This window comes from Eleutherodactylus coqui, chromosome 4 (assembly GCF_035609145.1).
Source record: "Eleutherodactylus coqui strain aEleCoq1 chromosome 4, aEleCoq1.hap1, whole genome shotgun sequence".
Classification (NCBI taxonomy): Eukaryota; Metazoa; Chordata; class Amphibia; order Anura; family Eleutherodactylidae; genus Eleutherodactylus; species Eleutherodactylus coqui.
The window spans coordinates 148,369,142-148,386,290 of record NC_089840.1 but is presented as its reverse complement, the minus strand read 5'-3'; the positions used below and the strand labels follow the sequence as shown (position 1 = coordinate 148,386,290).

At 43.7% G+C, this 17,149-nt stretch overlaps 1 protein-coding gene across 4 annotated transcripts in view; it reads left to right on the top strand.

Annotated features, from left to right (window-relative positions):
• The window catches only part of TFEB (transcription factor EB), a 36,273-nt gene extending 24,199 nt beyond the window's left edge, over positions 1 to 12,074 (top strand). Inside the window, exons 3-9 of one of the 4 annotated variants that reach the window (XM_066600283.1) lie at positions 1,087 to 1,341; positions 3,097 to 3,177; positions 3,502 to 3,631; positions 7,189 to 7,245; positions 7,442 to 7,517; positions 9,084 to 9,231; positions 9,372 to 12,074. In XM_066600283.1, coding sequence (XP_066456380.1) covers positions 1,087 to 1,341; positions 3,097 to 3,177; positions 3,502 to 3,631; positions 7,189 to 7,245; positions 7,442 to 7,517; positions 9,084 to 9,231; positions 9,372 to 9,743 — 1,119 coding nt within the window. In that variant the 3' untranslated portion in view covers positions 9,744 to 12,074. Of the gene's footprint in view, positions 1 to 1,086; positions 1,342 to 3,096; positions 3,178 to 3,501; positions 3,632 to 7,188; positions 7,246 to 7,441; positions 7,518 to 9,080; positions 9,232 to 9,371 lie in introns of all 4 variants that reach the window. The other 3 variants (XM_066600285.1, XM_066600282.1, XM_066600284.1) reach the window with 3 other exon arrangements.
• Positions 12,075 to 17,149: the final 5,075 nt, after the last annotated feature.

The window sequence follows — 17,149 nt, the reverse complement described above, 5'->3', positions numbered from 1 at the left end:
AAATCCTGCAGCACGCTGTCACATCCACAGGGACCCTCATTCACATATACTGAACTCTGCTTTTTTACCTATTTTCAATGTCAAAAATTAAGGTGACACACACTGCATAAATCTGTAGATAACAAGGTCCAAAGACAGAATTGTATAGATGTGAAACCCACGTACGCCAGGTCGGACCGGGCTAAGAACCCACGTACGCCAGGTCGGACCGGGCTAAGAACCCACGTACGCCAGGTCGGACCGGGCTAAGAACCCACGTACGCCAGGTCGGACCGGGCTAAGAACCCACGTACGCCAGGTCGGACCGGGCTAAGAACCTCTTCCTGTATTACATCAGTCATTAATGTTTGACTTTCATCTTTAAAATTTTTTTTTTATTCCCCACTCTGTCTGATAGCGGGGTTGCATATGTATCCTTGCCCATACGCAATGTATAAAAGTAGTGAATGTGAGGAAAAAAGAAGGGGGAGGAGCTGTATCTACTTGAATGAGGGTTCAGTGCAGAGAATGGTTGGGTGTTTCCAATGGGTGATTCCTTTTTATGGTGGAAAGAGCTGCGTGCATTTAAATTTGAGGTGATGCCAAAAAGTAACTGTGCAACCCATATAGGTGCGCCAGTGATACAGTGCGTGGATATGCTGGTTTTTATCAAATAAAAAGATATCCTTTTGAAACTCAAAAGTGCATACTCATCTGAAAAGGTTGCGCCAACCTATCAGCGGTTTTTCTTCCATACCCATGCATACGCAATATATTACATGCATATGCTGCCCAAGAATAGGGCTCATGCTGTGTAATATGTGGTGAAATAGAGCATGCTGCACTCATTTTTACGCGTGTTTCTACACTTAATGTTTACACACTAAGGTGAACAGATCAACGAAAGTCCATGTACTTTCATTGACTTCATTCACAGTGCGTTACGCGGCCGTGCATCACGGTCCTGTGAATGAACTCTGAACTGTTTAACATTTAAAAAAATGAATTGCTCAGATGAATGTGTTTTTACGTAGCAACAGATAAGTCTGCACATGTCTCCAACTGTTTCCACACACTGTAGACTTCATACTGTTTGTTACATTTCAGGTTCAGTCCTACTTGGAGAATCCAACAAATTACCATTTGCAGCAGTCTAGAGACAAGAAGGTTCGAGATTACCTGTCGGACACTTATGGGAACAAATTTGCCTCCCAAATCAACCCACTAAGGTTATCTCCAAAACCCCCTCCTGCTCCACCGTCTCCTGCACACCGACAAGCACGCCTTTCATCGTCAGCAGGAAACAGCGCCCCCAACAGTCCAATGGCCAGAATGAACTTGTGCTCCAACACGGAAAGAGAAGTGAGTGATCTGAGAAGGTGTTTGAGGTCTACTGATTAGTGTATACATAAAACACATGTTCACCTCTTAACACCATTTTTATAAGCCACGCCACCTGATTATGTGATATGCAATCGTGAGCCACGGCCCCTGCATTGGAGACCGTGAGCCACGGCCCCTGCATTGGAGACCGTGAGCCACGGCACCTGGTTATGTGGTAGGAGCTGCTGGGGTGGACTTGTGACCTAGATCCAATACACAAAACAGCTCCGCAGTCTCAAATGCAAGTTCTTTTTTCATTTTTGATGACTTGGACAATCCCATCACATAGTTGATAACCACTCTCTGTATACTGTGTGCGCACAGATAGGAAGCCAAGTAGTGTTGTATGTAACGGACATGGTGTGACAATACGAAGTCTCATAAAAGCCACAGGGCTGAAAACATTTACCATGAATGGGGGAGATTTATTAAACTATCTTTGTTGCTCATATCAGCCAATTACAGTTCAGCTTTAATTTCTTATATTGCTCTTGAAGAATGAATGCCATGTTGTGATTGGTTGTTAAAGGCAATAAAGATAGTCTTTCTTTGACATATAAATCTTCCTTTGTGTATTTTGGATTGACCAAGTCTTCTAAAAATAGAAAAAAAACCTGTCACAATTGGAGGCTGCAGAAAACATATGTATTACACAGTGTGCCCCATGGTACCTCCGTCTCTGCCATAGCCAGGCCACCTGCCATACAGTGTGTGACGCACGATACCTCTGTCTCTGCTATAGCCGGGACAACTGCCATACAGTGTGTGATGCATGGTACCTCTGTCTCTGCCGTAGCCGGGCCACCTGCCATACAGTGTGTGACACACGGTACCTCTGTCTCTGCCGTAGCCGGGACACCTGCCATACAGTGTGTGACGCACGGTACCTCTGTCTCTGCTATAGCCGGGCCACCCACCATACAGTGTGTGACACACAGTACCTCTGTCTCTGCCGTAGCCGGGACACCTGCCATACAGTGTGTGACGCACGGTACCTCTGTCTCTGCTATAGCCGGGCCACCCACCATACAGTGTGTGACACACAGTACCTCTGTCTCTGCCGTAGCCGGGACACCTGCCATACAGTATGTGATGCATGGTACCATTGTCTCTGCCATAGCCGGGCCACCCGCCATACAGTGTGTGATGCACGGTACCTCTGTCTCTGCCATAGCCGGGCCAACAGCCATACAGTGTGTGACACACGGTACCTCTGTCTCTGCCGTAGCCGGGACACCTGCCATACAGTATGTGATGCATGGTACCATTGTCTCTGCCATAGCTGGGCCACCCGCCATACAGTGTGTGACGCATGGTACCTCTGTCTCTGCCATAGCTGGGCCACCCACCATACAGTGTGTGACTTATGGTAACTCTGCTAGTCCTCCAACATAAGTCAGAAACTCAAGGAAAGATGCGATGTAAGAGAGCTTAGGATCTATACAAATGGGTTCAAATTTTAAGTTTGTCTTTTGGAGGAAATGGACTTTTTGTCTGTGAGAGAAAATGTTTTGTCTGTCAGGTCCTGCCAATGGCTTGGCAGGACCTGATAGACATTAGATATATTTACAGTGACTGATGTGCGCCAGCACTGTTGCTTTTCTTAAGGTTGCTTCCTGTTTCAGTGAAGTCATAAACCTTGCAGCAGACGTTCAATCGAGGCGTAATGAATATATTACAATACTTATTATATGAGACTGTATGTGACTGCTGACAATCACTCCTGCTTTTCAGATGGATGAGGTCCTTGATAACCTCATTGGTCTGGATGACATGTTTGTGTACACAGAGCCGGCTCTTTCCATGCCAAACACGGTAAGTCTGAGCAGTTGTGAGGTATTTGCTGTCTGAGGGCCTGTTCACATTGCCGTTAGCCTCTATTAACTATTTCTGTCTCTGTTCCGTTTGAGGAGCAGAGAAACAAAAATAAAAATGGAATTATTATTTCTGTTTTATTCCCAATTGAACTCAATGTTTTCCCTTATAAATCTGAAATATTTCCATTTATCTCTGTTTGATTCCTTTGCATTTAAATTCCGTTTTTCAAATGGCTAACTGAGCCTCATGAAAGTGTGAACAATCCCCTAACCTCATCTGACTTAATTGTGGAATTACTGCTGTCCTTCCTTTTGCGTGCAGCTGCCGTTCTCCAGTAGTCACTTGGGACTGTACAGTGATAGTTCGCGGCTCAGTGATACTGTTGTAGGGGTCACCAGCAATTCCTGCCCCGCAGATCTACCGATAAAGAGAGAGCTAACAGGTAATTTATGTGAGTATACATCTAATACTATACATAAGTATTTATCAGAACCGTAGGAATTCAATCACATAACAACATGTTGGGTATGAATAAGCAATTCAGTCACTTGGCACACAATGAAAGACCCCACAACTAGGTTTGGATACAAAGTTTGGAATGATATGGATGTATTTTAATCGGATGGCCTGCCCGATTCCGAAAATATAATTCATATCGGACTAGGACTTTTGCACTATAAATAATTCTTATTAAGAGTTTTCCTTTTTATGTGAATTTTGCAGCCAGGATGTCTATGGGGAACATACAAGGTATCAACTCCTCACCAGCGGGGGGGGTAATTTGCATCCCCCTGTCACTAGCTAACTAAAAGCTAAGTATATTGCCATCCTGATCAAAGGCTTCCGGAGGAAGATTGTATATCAGCGGTCTGGCAGATGTGAAGGAGGAAGGGGGAATTAGTCCACTCAGCTTTCCCAGGATTGTGAATAGCAGCTGGTTGATACTCCATCAATCCTTCTACCACAACATGCCTGGGGTTGAGTATTTCCTGGCTGCACCCGCCACCTCTTGCATTATTACTTTTTTTCTAGCTCCTATAATTTGGACACAAAGTTTGAAAGGAGAATTAAATAAATCGCTGCACATGAGCTCTAATCTTTGTAATTAGGTTACACTAATAAAGTTTGTCTTTTAAAAGTGCATCTACTTGTGTTTGATGATGCAAAACACTTAGGGAGAAATTCACTAAGATCGGCTTTTCATACGTCGGTCTTAATCCAAAGTACATTGGAATAAAATCTGACCAGTTTATTAAGAGGCATTTGTCGTTTAATAAATTTGGCGCATCTTTCGGCTATCCATGTGGCAGAAAAGCAGTAGCTACGCCAGCTGGGATCAAAAGTAGATTTTCAGCGTAATTTCGACAGTTTCTGGAATAAGTCATGGTAAATCTGTCTGTTTTTCTTGACATTTTTGAAAGGTGACAAGAGAAACGCAAAACAGCCAGAAAATTTTACATAAATGTGGTGCGTGACAAAGTGTTTTTTTTTTTTCTGCCAGTCCATCAGTTAATAAATTCCCCACATAACCTTCTGGGTTCTCAAGCACCTGATTTTATTGGGGTAAGCTACAGTAGGCTTTACATTTCCTGTGCAGCGGTTCCACTCTAACATATTCTCATAGTTCCCTTTGAGGATTTTTAGTTCTAACCAGAAACAAAAAGAAAGTTAGTCAGTACATTATATGTACCCCAAAATGTTGCCATTTAAAAATTGCTCTTTATCCAAAAAAAACAAGCCCTCATAACCACCTTGTTGATAGTGGTTAAATTCTGTGTCCTTGATGGGTTAAAGGGGCCGACCGTCTTATCAGTTATCCACAGTAATGTGTGCGGAACAAGTTCATGGGGCATTTATTAATACAGCTTATATTTGAGATTTGTCCCGTGCCCTCATTATTTGTTCCACATCCTCTCTGCACGGCCAGCTTTTTGTCCCCTCCATACATAAGATGATTGCGGATGGAGGGGCACGTGACCAACTCCTCCGTAGATGCACAGTGCGCCTTCCATCTGCACATTCTGGATGTCAGGAGTCGAACATACCGTGTGTCCATAGAGGAGGTATTCTCCTCCATCTCTGACCATCTTACGGATGGAAGCACAGTCCGGAAGAGATAGAAGGCTGGTTGTGCGGAGGCGTCAGATCTTAAATAACAAAGACATCGTAACACATTGAAGAAAAGATTTATTAGTAAGCGCCACTTGAACATGTTTTGCATATGCTTCTATAGATAACGAACAAGGTGACCAGCCCCTTTTAAGCACATTGCGTTGTTGCTCTGCCATTGAACTACAGTTAGGGCCAGAAATATTTGGACAGTAACACAATTTTCGCGAGTTGGGCTCTGCATGCCACCGCATTGGATTTGAAATGAAGCCTCTACAACAGAATTCAAGTGCAGATTGTAACGTTTAATTTAAAGGGTTGAACAAAAATATCTGATAGAAAATGTAGGAATTGTACACATTTCTTTACAAACACTCCACATTTTAGGAGCTCAAAAGTAATTGGACAAATAAACATAACCCAAACAAAATATTTTTTTTTCAATATTTTGTTGCGAATCCTTTGGAGGCAATCACTGCCTTAAGTCTGGAACCCATGGACATCACCAAACGCTGGGTTTCCTCCTTCTTAATGCTTTGCCAGGCCTTTACAGCCGCAGCCTTCAGGTCTTGCTTGTTTGGGGGTCTTTCCGTCTGAAGTCTGGATTTGAGCAAGTGAAATCCATGCTCAATTGGGTTAAGATCTGGTGATTGACTTGGCCATTGCAGAATGTTCCACTTTTTTGCACTCATGAACTCCTGGGTAGCTTTGGCTGTATGCTTGGGGTCATTGTCCATCTGTACTGTGAAGCGCCGTCCGATCAACTTTGCAGCATTTGGCTGAATCTGGGCTGAAAGTATATCCCGGTACACTTCAGAATTCATCCGGCTACTCTTGTCTGCTGTTATGTCATCAATAAACACAAGTGACCCAGTGCCATTGAAAGCCATGCATGCCCATGCCATCACGTTGCCTCCACCATGTTTTACAGAGGATGTGGTGTGCCTTGGATCATGTGCCGTTCCCTTTCTTCTCCAAACTTTTTTCTTCCCATCATTCTGGTACAGGTTGATCTTTGTCTCATCTGTCCATAGAATACTTTTCCAGAACTGGGCTGGCTTCTTGAGGTGTTTTTCGGCAAATTTAACTCTGGCCTGTCTATTTTTGGAATTGATGAATGGTTTGCATCTAAATGTGAACCCTTTGTATTTACTTTCATGGAGTCTTCTCTTTACTGTTGACTTAGAGACAGATACACCTACTTCCCTGAGAGTGTTCTGGACTTCAGTTGATGTTGTGAACGGGTTCTTCTTCACCAAAGAAAGTATGCGACGATCATCCACCACCGTTGTCTTCCATGGACGCCCAGGCCTTTTTGAGTTCCCAAGCTCACCAGTGAATTCCTTTTTTCTCAGAATGTACCCGACTGTTGATTTTGCTACTCCAAGCATATCTGCTATCTCTCTGATGGATTTTTTTCTTTTTTTTCAGCCTCAGGATGTTCTGCTTCACCTCAATTGAGAGTTCCTTTGACCGCATGTTGTCTGGTCACAGCAACAGCTTCCAAATCCAAAACCACACACCTGGAATCAACCCCAGACCTTTTAACTACTTAATTGATTACAGGTTAACGAGGGAGACGCCTTCTGAGTTAATTGCAGCCCTTAGAGTCCATTGTCCAATTACTTTTGGTCCCTTGAAAAAGAGGAGGCTATGCATTACAGAGCTATGATTCCTAAACCCTTTCTCCGATTTGGATGTGGAAACTCTCATATTGCAGCTGGGAGTGTGCACTTTCAGCCCATATTATATATATAATTGTATTTCTGAACATGTTTTTGTAAACAGCTAAAATAACAAAACTTGTGTCACTGTCCAAATATTTCTGGCCCTAACTGTATATGCTGCTCCATAATTGATCCTTATTATGTATTTCTACTCTACTGAATGTGTTTACAGATGCTGAGAACCGCGCTCTCGCTCGTGAACGTCAGAAGAAGGACACACACAATATGAGTAAGTCAGAGCATTCAAAGCTTCCTTTTTTGCTCCATGTCACTTGTTAAGCATCAGGAACATTTGGCCGTGTTCTCTTGAGTACAACTTCTAATTAAGTAAAATAATAAAATGCCAGATTTGTTTATTTTTGTTTCTTGTCTTTATCTTTGAACAATCACAATTTTAAGTTTTATTCACTTTTTGTCTCTTTCAGTTGAAAGAAGAAGACGATTTAACATCAACGATCGGATAAAGGAGCTGGGCACTCTGATTCCAAAGACGAACGACCTGTATGTTACATACTGCAGTCTACAATCATACAGTTTGAAAATAAAAAATATATTTTACTGTAGGAACCGGTCTGAGGTTTGGAAGACCTTTACCTCTGTTAGTACTAGTAAGCTTGTGGTGACAGTGTCTGCTTATCACTTGCTTCTGGTATTTACAGATGGGGTTTTTTTGTATTTGCATTTGTAGACAGAAAATATTCTTTATACAACCGCTTTATAGAAACCTGGCTTTTACAGTTTGGATACAAAGGAATTCTCTTTTACCCCTTGATGTATAAACATATACTTAACACATAATAAAGCAGGACAGATTTCTGTTCCATTATTTTAGTGATGGAACCATCCAAGATAGCTAAGAACATTCTGGTGACAAATGGGGAACTCTGAAGGGCAGAAGCATGTTTCTTGGATGAACTCAGTATAAATTGCTTAAAATGCATAATGTAGGGATTAGGGCTTATTCACATGGGCGTATGCAGATTTTGGTCTGTGACCCATTAGTGCAACAGAGGCAGCAGCCAGGGGTGTTACTAGGGTCTTACGAAATCAGGAGCACAATCCCCCAAGATGTACGTTTCCCCTTTTTCTTACACGCACTAACAATAATTTTCCTTTGTGCCCCTCTACAGTGATAGCTTTCTCCTATGTGGCCCCTCTACAGTGATAGTTTCCTACTATGTGCCTGCTCTATGGTGATAGTGTCCTCCTATGTGCCCCATCTACTATAAAAGTGTTCTCCTATGTGCCCGGTCTACTGTAAAAGTGTCCCCCTGTGTGCCCCCTCTACAGTGAAAGTGCACTCCTATGTGCTTCTACACAACATTTTTTTTTTAACTGCTCATGGGGATCTTCGTTTTCTGTACTGTAGAAGACTGCAAAAAGCTTCCCTGACAGCACAGCCTGGAGTCTGACTCCTACTCATGTGACTGATCATATACTTAACTCTATCAAAGGTCCTTCCTATATATGGAACTAGTCATATGATAATTTATTAATTTTACACATTTCAATAGCACATACTTATTCCACAACGCTGTATGTCACTTGATGTTCCCATTTGAGGTCAAGGTCTACGTTTACCTATTAGTATGTTTTTAGAATGTGTGAGGGAAAACTAGAAGACCCAGAGAAAACCCACACAAAAACACGGGATAACCTACAAACTCCATGTAGATGTTGTCCTTGGTGACCTTTAAATCCAGGACCCCAGTGCTGCAAGGCAACAGTGCTAACCACTGTGCCACCGTGCAAAAGCCCATTGGCCATAAAGATATCTATTCTTCTGCAGCAAGCAGTTGATGCCTTCTTTGACAAAAGGCTAGGCTGACACCCCTCCTCATTGTACCCGCGGCACATGCCTCGCCCTGACCCCCTACCTACGCCCCTGAAAATGTAATAATGTCATATAGTGTATAATGCATAATTTCATAAAGCCTTTGACTTGTAATTCATAAAATATAAAAGCACATGGGGGCCCGGTTTAAACATACTCATGTAATGATAATGTGCGTTTTCAAGCAATGAACATTTTAATTATTATAAAACTTTTTACTTTGTTTATAGCAGTGATACCCGCTGGAATAAAGGCACCATCCTGAAGGCATCGGTGGAATATATCAAACATATGCAGAAGGAGCAACATCGGAGCCGTGAACTGGAAAGCCACTCCAAACAACTGGAGCAGGCGAATAAGCAGCTGTGGCTTCGGGTTCAGGTGACTACTTCTGAATGTCTCATAAGTCACTTTGCCATAGACGACCTGTATACTGGTTGATAGCCATGCACTTGCTGCACATATAGCTTATGTGGCAGGTGAAATTGTCTCATTCACTAATACTTTCCTCTGTGTTTTAGGAACTGGAATTGCAGGCACAGGCGCACGGCATTCCCACTAGTTCTCCTCAAAGTATGAACAATGGGGCAGTTAAGCAGGAACCTGAAGCCATGCCTATGGTTCATCAGCAACTTACAGTCCCGCAGCAGGGACCATACCAACAGCAAATGGACTTTTCGTCAGGGCTTGGTTACCAAAGCAGCGCCTGTGCAGACACCTCTTTTCCTGCTCTCTCTAGGACAGAGCTAGACCTCATGTTGATGGAGGACACTATGATAAGTTCTGATCCCATGATGACCTGTGACCCTCTACTCTCAACCCTTTCTCCTGGCACTTCAAAGGCCAGTAGCCGACGAAGCAGCTTCAGCATTGATGAGGTAGATGGCCTGTGACATTATAAACTAAGAATGGAAAACCAAAAAACACAATCGCCTGAAAACACACTGCCTTATTTATGGGATAGTTTAGCCGGAAGGTCACAAGTGCAAAATTATGTGCAAATATACTCAAACTGTACTACTAATCATAAGAAACGTTGGCCTTGATGGATGCTCCTTAGTTGAGTGAGCAGTTAAAGCTATTTGGAGATTCAATACTCACCTCTCTATTCATCTCCACACTGTTGCCGACCTACCTAAGAAGTACCGAACTACTACATGCCTGCAAGGATCAGCGCCATCCGTTGTATCAAGTGACATTTTTATCTTTTTTACAGAAGACACAAATCACTGCCACTGACTTCTCTGAGATATGGGAGGAATATTTGCCAAGAAACCAAAGTGCCTTGACATGTTGAGCAGAGCAGGACCTGTGTGTTAGATGTATGTTGGAATGAGTGGGGTCATGAATTTACAAGGTTTGACATTTCTAATTTAAGAATGTAATTCAGAATTCTTGGCATAGTTTGTGCTTGCGTGATTGTCGATAGTGCAGATTACATAGGTCATCATGGGAATGTATATGTATGTACAAGGCTAGTCAGGTAGATGAGCAGAATCCTCCTTAGCCAGGATCTGGATTGGGCAATACTATGCAGGACTGGTTTTCACATAGAGGGTTGTAAGCCGGTGTCATCGCCCTTTGTATTAATTCTGGCTAATAAGTATCTGCTGGTATCATGTCGTTTCTCAGGGTTATAGGTGCCTTAATTTTCTCCCCTTACTGCAGGATTCTGAAAGACTCTCAGATCAGCGTGCCGTCGTCATGGCTGTTTCCTAAAATATTTTATCCCAAGGCATCTGAGTGCGGGCCGCCTCTATGAGTGCCAAGTCCGTTAAGGTGGCCATTCCCTCTAGATGTGCGTTGTCTGAACCCGCCGGGACAGACAGATTTATTTATATTTATAGAGGTGTCTCGACTTTCACCCAACGGCAGATGTCAAGGGGGAAAGGAATTATCAGGCAAGTTGGATGTCAGCATGCCTGATGCCGCCGGAGGGTTTGGCAGTGGCTGTTCTCCCTTCTTCTCTTTGGGAGCAATAGTCATTGACTGAACACTTGCTGTCTAAGGTACATGGCCAGCTTTAGTTGTATTCTCGGATTGACTTTGTGCACCTGAAGGATATCTTCTTTTTTGGTAATATGTTGTCTCTAACCAGTCATCTCTGAAGGAAGTGGCTGCCTCATAAAGAATAACTTAATAGCTTCTGGATTTGAGCTTTGATGATGGGTACTGGGCTCCTTTTTATACGTTCACAAGTGTTTTTATTTTTTACAAAAACACTGCTGTGGTTTTAGATGCAGTTTTTGAGCCAAAGCCAGAAGTGGATCCGTCAGGAAGAGGAGTATAAGACCCTCTGTTATATCTCCCATTCCTTATGAATCCACTTCTGGCTCCGATTTGAACAACTGCAATAAGTTACCACGTAGGCTGCGGCTTTTAAGAAAACAAAACAAAAAAAGTGTGTGCGCCCTAAAAGGTTTTTTTTTTCCAAATGTAGTTGTTACAGAGATGCAGTAAGTTAAACTGGTTTGATCTTCAAAGTCTGGAAGAAATGTTTCACCCAAAATGAGGGAGATTGGTTTCTGCCTCATGAGGGTTTATTGTCTTCTTCTGGATCAACCCTGAAACAGACCTTAAACTGCTTGGTTGAACTAATTAGACCCCCATTGCTTCTGATCATCTTATTTGCATGGGCCTTAATATGCTGCAATTCAGGACAATCTAAAGGAGGTGTCATGTAATAGTCTAACATAACGTGTCGGATATATATATCGTATTTGGCTTTACTTTAGACAAGTTTTGTCATAATTCTCCTGCTGAGACATCTAGTTGTGCCTGCCAGTTGCTGAGGTCTTGCATGGACAGTTGCTCCACTGCTGGACTTCCTATGGCATCGGATAGAGTTATACTTGCCAATCAACAGCCCTGGATTTTTGCTTCCTGCTGTTGCTAAATAAATGTGATATATTGTTTGATACATTAAAACTTGTAATCTGCCTAGCAAGTCCCAAAGAGCAGTCCTCCAGACTGTACTGCCACCATGTGTGATGGCAGAGGGGCACGTCCCACGGGTTCTGTACTGTCAAGCTCCGTGTGTTATTTTCATTACTTAACTCAATCACATATTAATTTTTATAAAGAACTGGATCTGCTTGATGTGTGCTTCTATTCACAATGCCGCTGTATAATCAGTTTTTTCTCCTGTAATTTTATTTCTCATTACTTTCCAACAAAAGCCACCAGAGGGCACTGCTTGTATTAAAGAGATACTGCAGAAATAGTATGTTGGTGTATTTAATATGCAAACCTCACCGTGTGCGCTTCACTTACAGCGAATGTGTACCTGTTTCATCTCATCTATGGGGTAATATGACAAACAAAAGAAGCCCAACAACAACATGGCTTAAGATTGTGTTCAATCACCAGCTAAAAGTTTGTAAGGGGTCTCCCTGACACCTATTCAGTTTTCTGCACCCCTGTTTGCCTCTTAGGACGCTATTACACATGCGCTAGCCGCAATTGCTAGCGTTCATGTTTTCACGGCAATTAGTACTATTAATAAACTGTGACCACACTAACTGCCGGGGGCCACCTGTGCTCACTGGTGCCGTTCGGCAATTGTCGGAAAAACGCAAGCACTAGCGGCTAACACTAATGCTCGAGTAATAGGACCTGATTGTCAGAAGTGTTCAGTAAATTACCATGGAACCCCCTAGTTATATGCCGTGTAAAGCAATGGAAATATGTTCATAAGTATGTGCACCCCCTCCAAAATACGGGGTTCAGGTTTTTCAGCCACACTCTTTGTCAACAGGTGTGTAAATCAAGCACACAGCCAGGCAATGTCCATAGGACAGACATTGGCAGCAGTATGGACCCTACTGTTATAGGATAATGTGTCTGCCACAAGTCTGTGAACTCTCTGAAGCACTCAGTCGCTCCAATAAACTATATGAAGTGAAAGCGTCTAAATGTAACAGCAGCTCAGCCATGAAGGTGTGCACCAAACACATTCATACAGGAGCGCCGAGTACTGAAACGTTAAAGTTGTCTATCCTGTCCTGCGTCACTCACTAAACAGTCCCAAGTCACATCAAGAGCTGTACACGAGCCTGAGATCACAATGCCAAATGTTTGCTGGAGAGCAGGGAAGCCCACTGGAAATGCCTGCTATGGAGAAATGAATCAAGTTTCTCTATCGGTGGTGGATGAATCTGGGTGTGGCGGATGCCAGGAAAATGCTACTGAGCCTACTGTAAAACTCTGCACAGTGGGATCACCGTAGGGGGCCGAGTGAAGGGTAATGTTAATACTAGGGCATACAAAGACCTTGTAGACAATTGCATGCTTTCAATTTTGTGGCAACAGTTTGTGATTGGCTCTTTCCTGCACCCAAAGCTAGGTCCATAAACACTTATTTTGATAGGTTGGGTGTAGAGGAACTTTCATCTTTGATCATTTGGAATCAGACTAGACCTGTTTGTTCAGTGTCTGACCACCAGTGATTTGTGGCTGAATGGGGCACCAAGATGGCGTGGGAAGCCCAGAATAGTGCAGTCTGTTAGAGCCGACAGAGGGATCCAACTCATTATTTAGACCAGTGGTCTTGGAGTGGGAGGTTCAACGAGCTCATAAAGGTCTAATAATCCGGTGTCCACTAGTTTGGGCAATGATATAAGCTGATTAAAGTTTTTTAAGGTGCTGGAAAAGCGAGGAACAAAAGATTGCCTGTGTTGTAAATTCTGCACATATGTAGTATATTAGTGTGTCACAGGCTTAAATGAATCTACCAGTTCTAACGATAGATGGGGAAACATGAAGTCTGATCTAACTATACCTTATTTTTCTCTATTCACAGCACATTCATAGCCCTAAAATCACCTCTTTAGTGACTGGTATGCTAATTAGGAGCAAACAATCTAATGTTCACTCATCTGGGCTTTCTCCCCCTCCTGCTGCCCCAACCTCGCCAATTGCTTTGACATCTCCAGATCCCTTGTGTTTTAGACCCAATGCACTACACCCCTGGGATAGACGCATGTGCAGAGCCCAAAGCAGGGCAAATAACTGCATCTGTGCCAATCCCTGGAGTGTAGCCTGTAGAGGTCTGCAACACCGGGCGGCTCAAGCTCAAGAAAGCTAGAGACCTCAACCAATTAGCAGTGGGTGGGGCTGGGCAGCAGAAGGGGGGAGAGACCATCCAGAGGAGTGAACACCTATCAAATGGTTTGCTCCTAATTTGTATACAGCATATGAAAAAAGCAATTTTGTGGTGGTGGAGGTGCTGCCATGTGTTCCAGGCACAGTGCCATGATAGTCGAACACAGAGTCTCTCGCCTTGCTTTGGGCACTGTACTATCACAGAAATATGGCACAAGGAGTGTCTGCTCAAGACAGCTGAAGATGTCCCATCAGGTTGGATATTGCACACAAACTGTGGGAGGTGCAATGTTGGGGCCATGGATGTGCCGTATAAACAAAAAACCGCGTATAGTTCAGTCTTCATTTCACAATGTATAGTTAGAATTGATAAATGGGGGAAATTCGGGTGATGGACAGACTTCCTTCAAAGAAACATTGCTAGAAAATATCAAATAGCAGCTAAGGTGATTCAAAAGATACACATAAATGTTATTCCTGTACCAACTTATAAGAACACTGCAGTACTATAAACGGCCCGGAACAAGTCCCATCACCTTAGGGCCTTTCACACAGGGCAACCTGTTGGGTGCAGCAGATGCCCGACAATTCATCATCCCAACAATAGTGGTTCCTGTGCTTTTTTTTTTATAGAGGAACAAGCATCGCTGACTGAAGAATGGAGACAGACCGCCTGGGGATCGTTCCAGCCACCCGCGTCCATGCATCGTAAACATTAAAGGGGTTGTCCCGCGCCGAAACTGTTTTTTTTTTTTTTTAACCCCCCCCCCGTTCGGCGCGAGACAACCCCGATGCAGGGGTTAAAAAAACAAACCGCTCAGCGCTTACCTGAATCCCGGCGGTCCGGCGTCTTCATACTTACCTGCTGAAGATGGCCGCCGGGGTCTGCTTCCTCCGTGGACCGCAGCTCTTCTGTGCGGTCCATTGCCGATTCCAGCCTCCTGATTGGCTGGAATCGGCACGTGACGGGGCGGAGCTACACGGAGCCGGCATTCTGCACGAGCAGCTCCATTGAAGAGAGCAGAAGACCCGGACTGCGCAAGCGCGGCTAATTTGGCCATCGGAGGGCGAAAATTAGTCGGCTCCATGGGAACGAGGACGCTAGCAACGGAGCAGGTAAGTAAAAAACTTTTTATAACTTCTGTATGGCTCATAATTAATGCGCAATGTACATTACAAAGTGCATTATTATGGCCATACAGAAGTGTATAGACCCACTTGCTGCCGCGGGACAACCCCTTTAATGATACTGTCTGTTTACACGGCCGATATGTTCAGTTTTCATGCATGCAGAAAGAGAATGAATTCTCATCTGTTGTTCAGTCGGGGCATTTACACTAAATGATATCATCATCCAGATGCAGGAAGCTGAACGATTTATCGGCCCGTGTAAAAGGGCCCTTACACTGAAGCATTCACCAAAAGTAGGGCTGCTTGCACACAAACAGATTTGCATTGCGGAATCTGCGGTTGGAAGCAGGATGTGAAGAGGAGTTAGAGAGCAAGTGTGGGAAAATAGAGAGGAAGTGAAGGAGGAGTTGGAGTAGCCGTCTGGATGCAGATGAGGAAGAAGGTGTGCAGCAGTGCTGCAAGAATTAGCGTTGTTCGGAGTGGAGATGCAGAGACTACAAGCTTCTAAAGACAAGGGCAGTGTGAAGGAGAACAAGTTCGGATCTCACAACAGTGAGTATTACAAGCCCCTGTTAACCTGAAGACAGGGAAAGTACAGTTAACCCAAGTCTCCATAACTACAAAATCTGCATAGCAATCCTTTGGAAAACAACACTTAGATAACTTAGCCTGACGGGATTCTGTCTAGAGAAACCTTAAACCAAGTGAGCGAGCGTTGAAGATAAAACTGCTTAATTCCTTGAATGTACTTGCAACAGCGTTGTTTAATTGCTAAACTGAAACCTGCATACTGTGAATTGTACAAATGCTTAAAGTTAACAAACTGCTTAGTAATCTGCGTGCCTTCAGTTTACAACAAAACTAAAGTGGACTTGTCTCAGTTATTTCATTACAGTCTATTGGAGTTCACACCCCAAAGGTACTGGTGTCACTGTGACACAACCGCTAGACATAGTCGCTATAAGCTTTATTCCTGTTCCACTGCGTGTGACCGAACTGGGCTTGTTTGCCGCCATTGTTGGGAGGGATAGCAGAGCCACCTGTGAAAACCACCTTGTTTACCCGTTGTCTCCCCCACATTTGGCTTGGCTGCCACAATCACAAACAGGATTGTTGTCTTTGTTACTGCATGCACACTGCCGACAGCATGGCCAATCAAACCGGCAATCAGAAAGCCATTGCCGCTGCTCTGGTAGTTGCCCTGGAGCCCACACTCGCTGCTGTTCCAGTAGACGCTGCTCCGACTAGCTCGTCAGGTTTCGCGTCCTTAACAATGCCATATTGTTTAGGTGCTCGATGGCTACCCAGGTATAGTGGGGAGAAGCATATTTTAAGAGGGAGATGGGAGCTGTATTAAGACTTTATCCATTAGTCACAGAACAGAAAGTAGAAATTCTTATTGGCCAGTTGGAAGGAGCTGCAGCTAGAGAAGTTAGGACTTGGCCACGTGAACACAAGAAAACTGTAGAGATATTCTGGAGAGGTTACATCTTTGTGGTGCATACCATATCAGAAATTAAAAAAAGATTTTCAACAAAAAGCAAAAACATGGTGAATCTCTCCGTGAATGTGCCCTATCATTGCAGGAGTATAAAGAATCTGATCCTAAAGAAGCTTCTAGTGCTGATCAGGTTTTGTGAGAACAATTTATTGAAGGTACATTAACAGAAGCGCTTCGTAGTCCGCTTAAAATGTAGTCTGTACAGCACCCTGATAGTACTTTTATAGACTTATAAGAATCAGCCATCCAAGTGCTGGGTACGGAACCTCAGACCGCGGAGTTAGATAATCTTAAACCCTGCATGGGTCTAATGGGGGAAGGACAAGTTGCCCCTGCCTCATAAACGTGAAGCGTGCCGGTAGGCCAGCATACCCACTGAGGTGCCTATGCAAGAGATACAGCAGCAAATGGCAGAGTTGACCCACAGCGTGGCAACTTTATGTAAAAAAATTGGGAGACTTAGAGAGCCAGACCTAGAGAGCCCCGACCGCTGGCCTCTGAACGCAGAATATTGTCGTAAGTATGGTCACCAGGAAAGCTCCTGCTGGACTTTAAGTGGGCGCC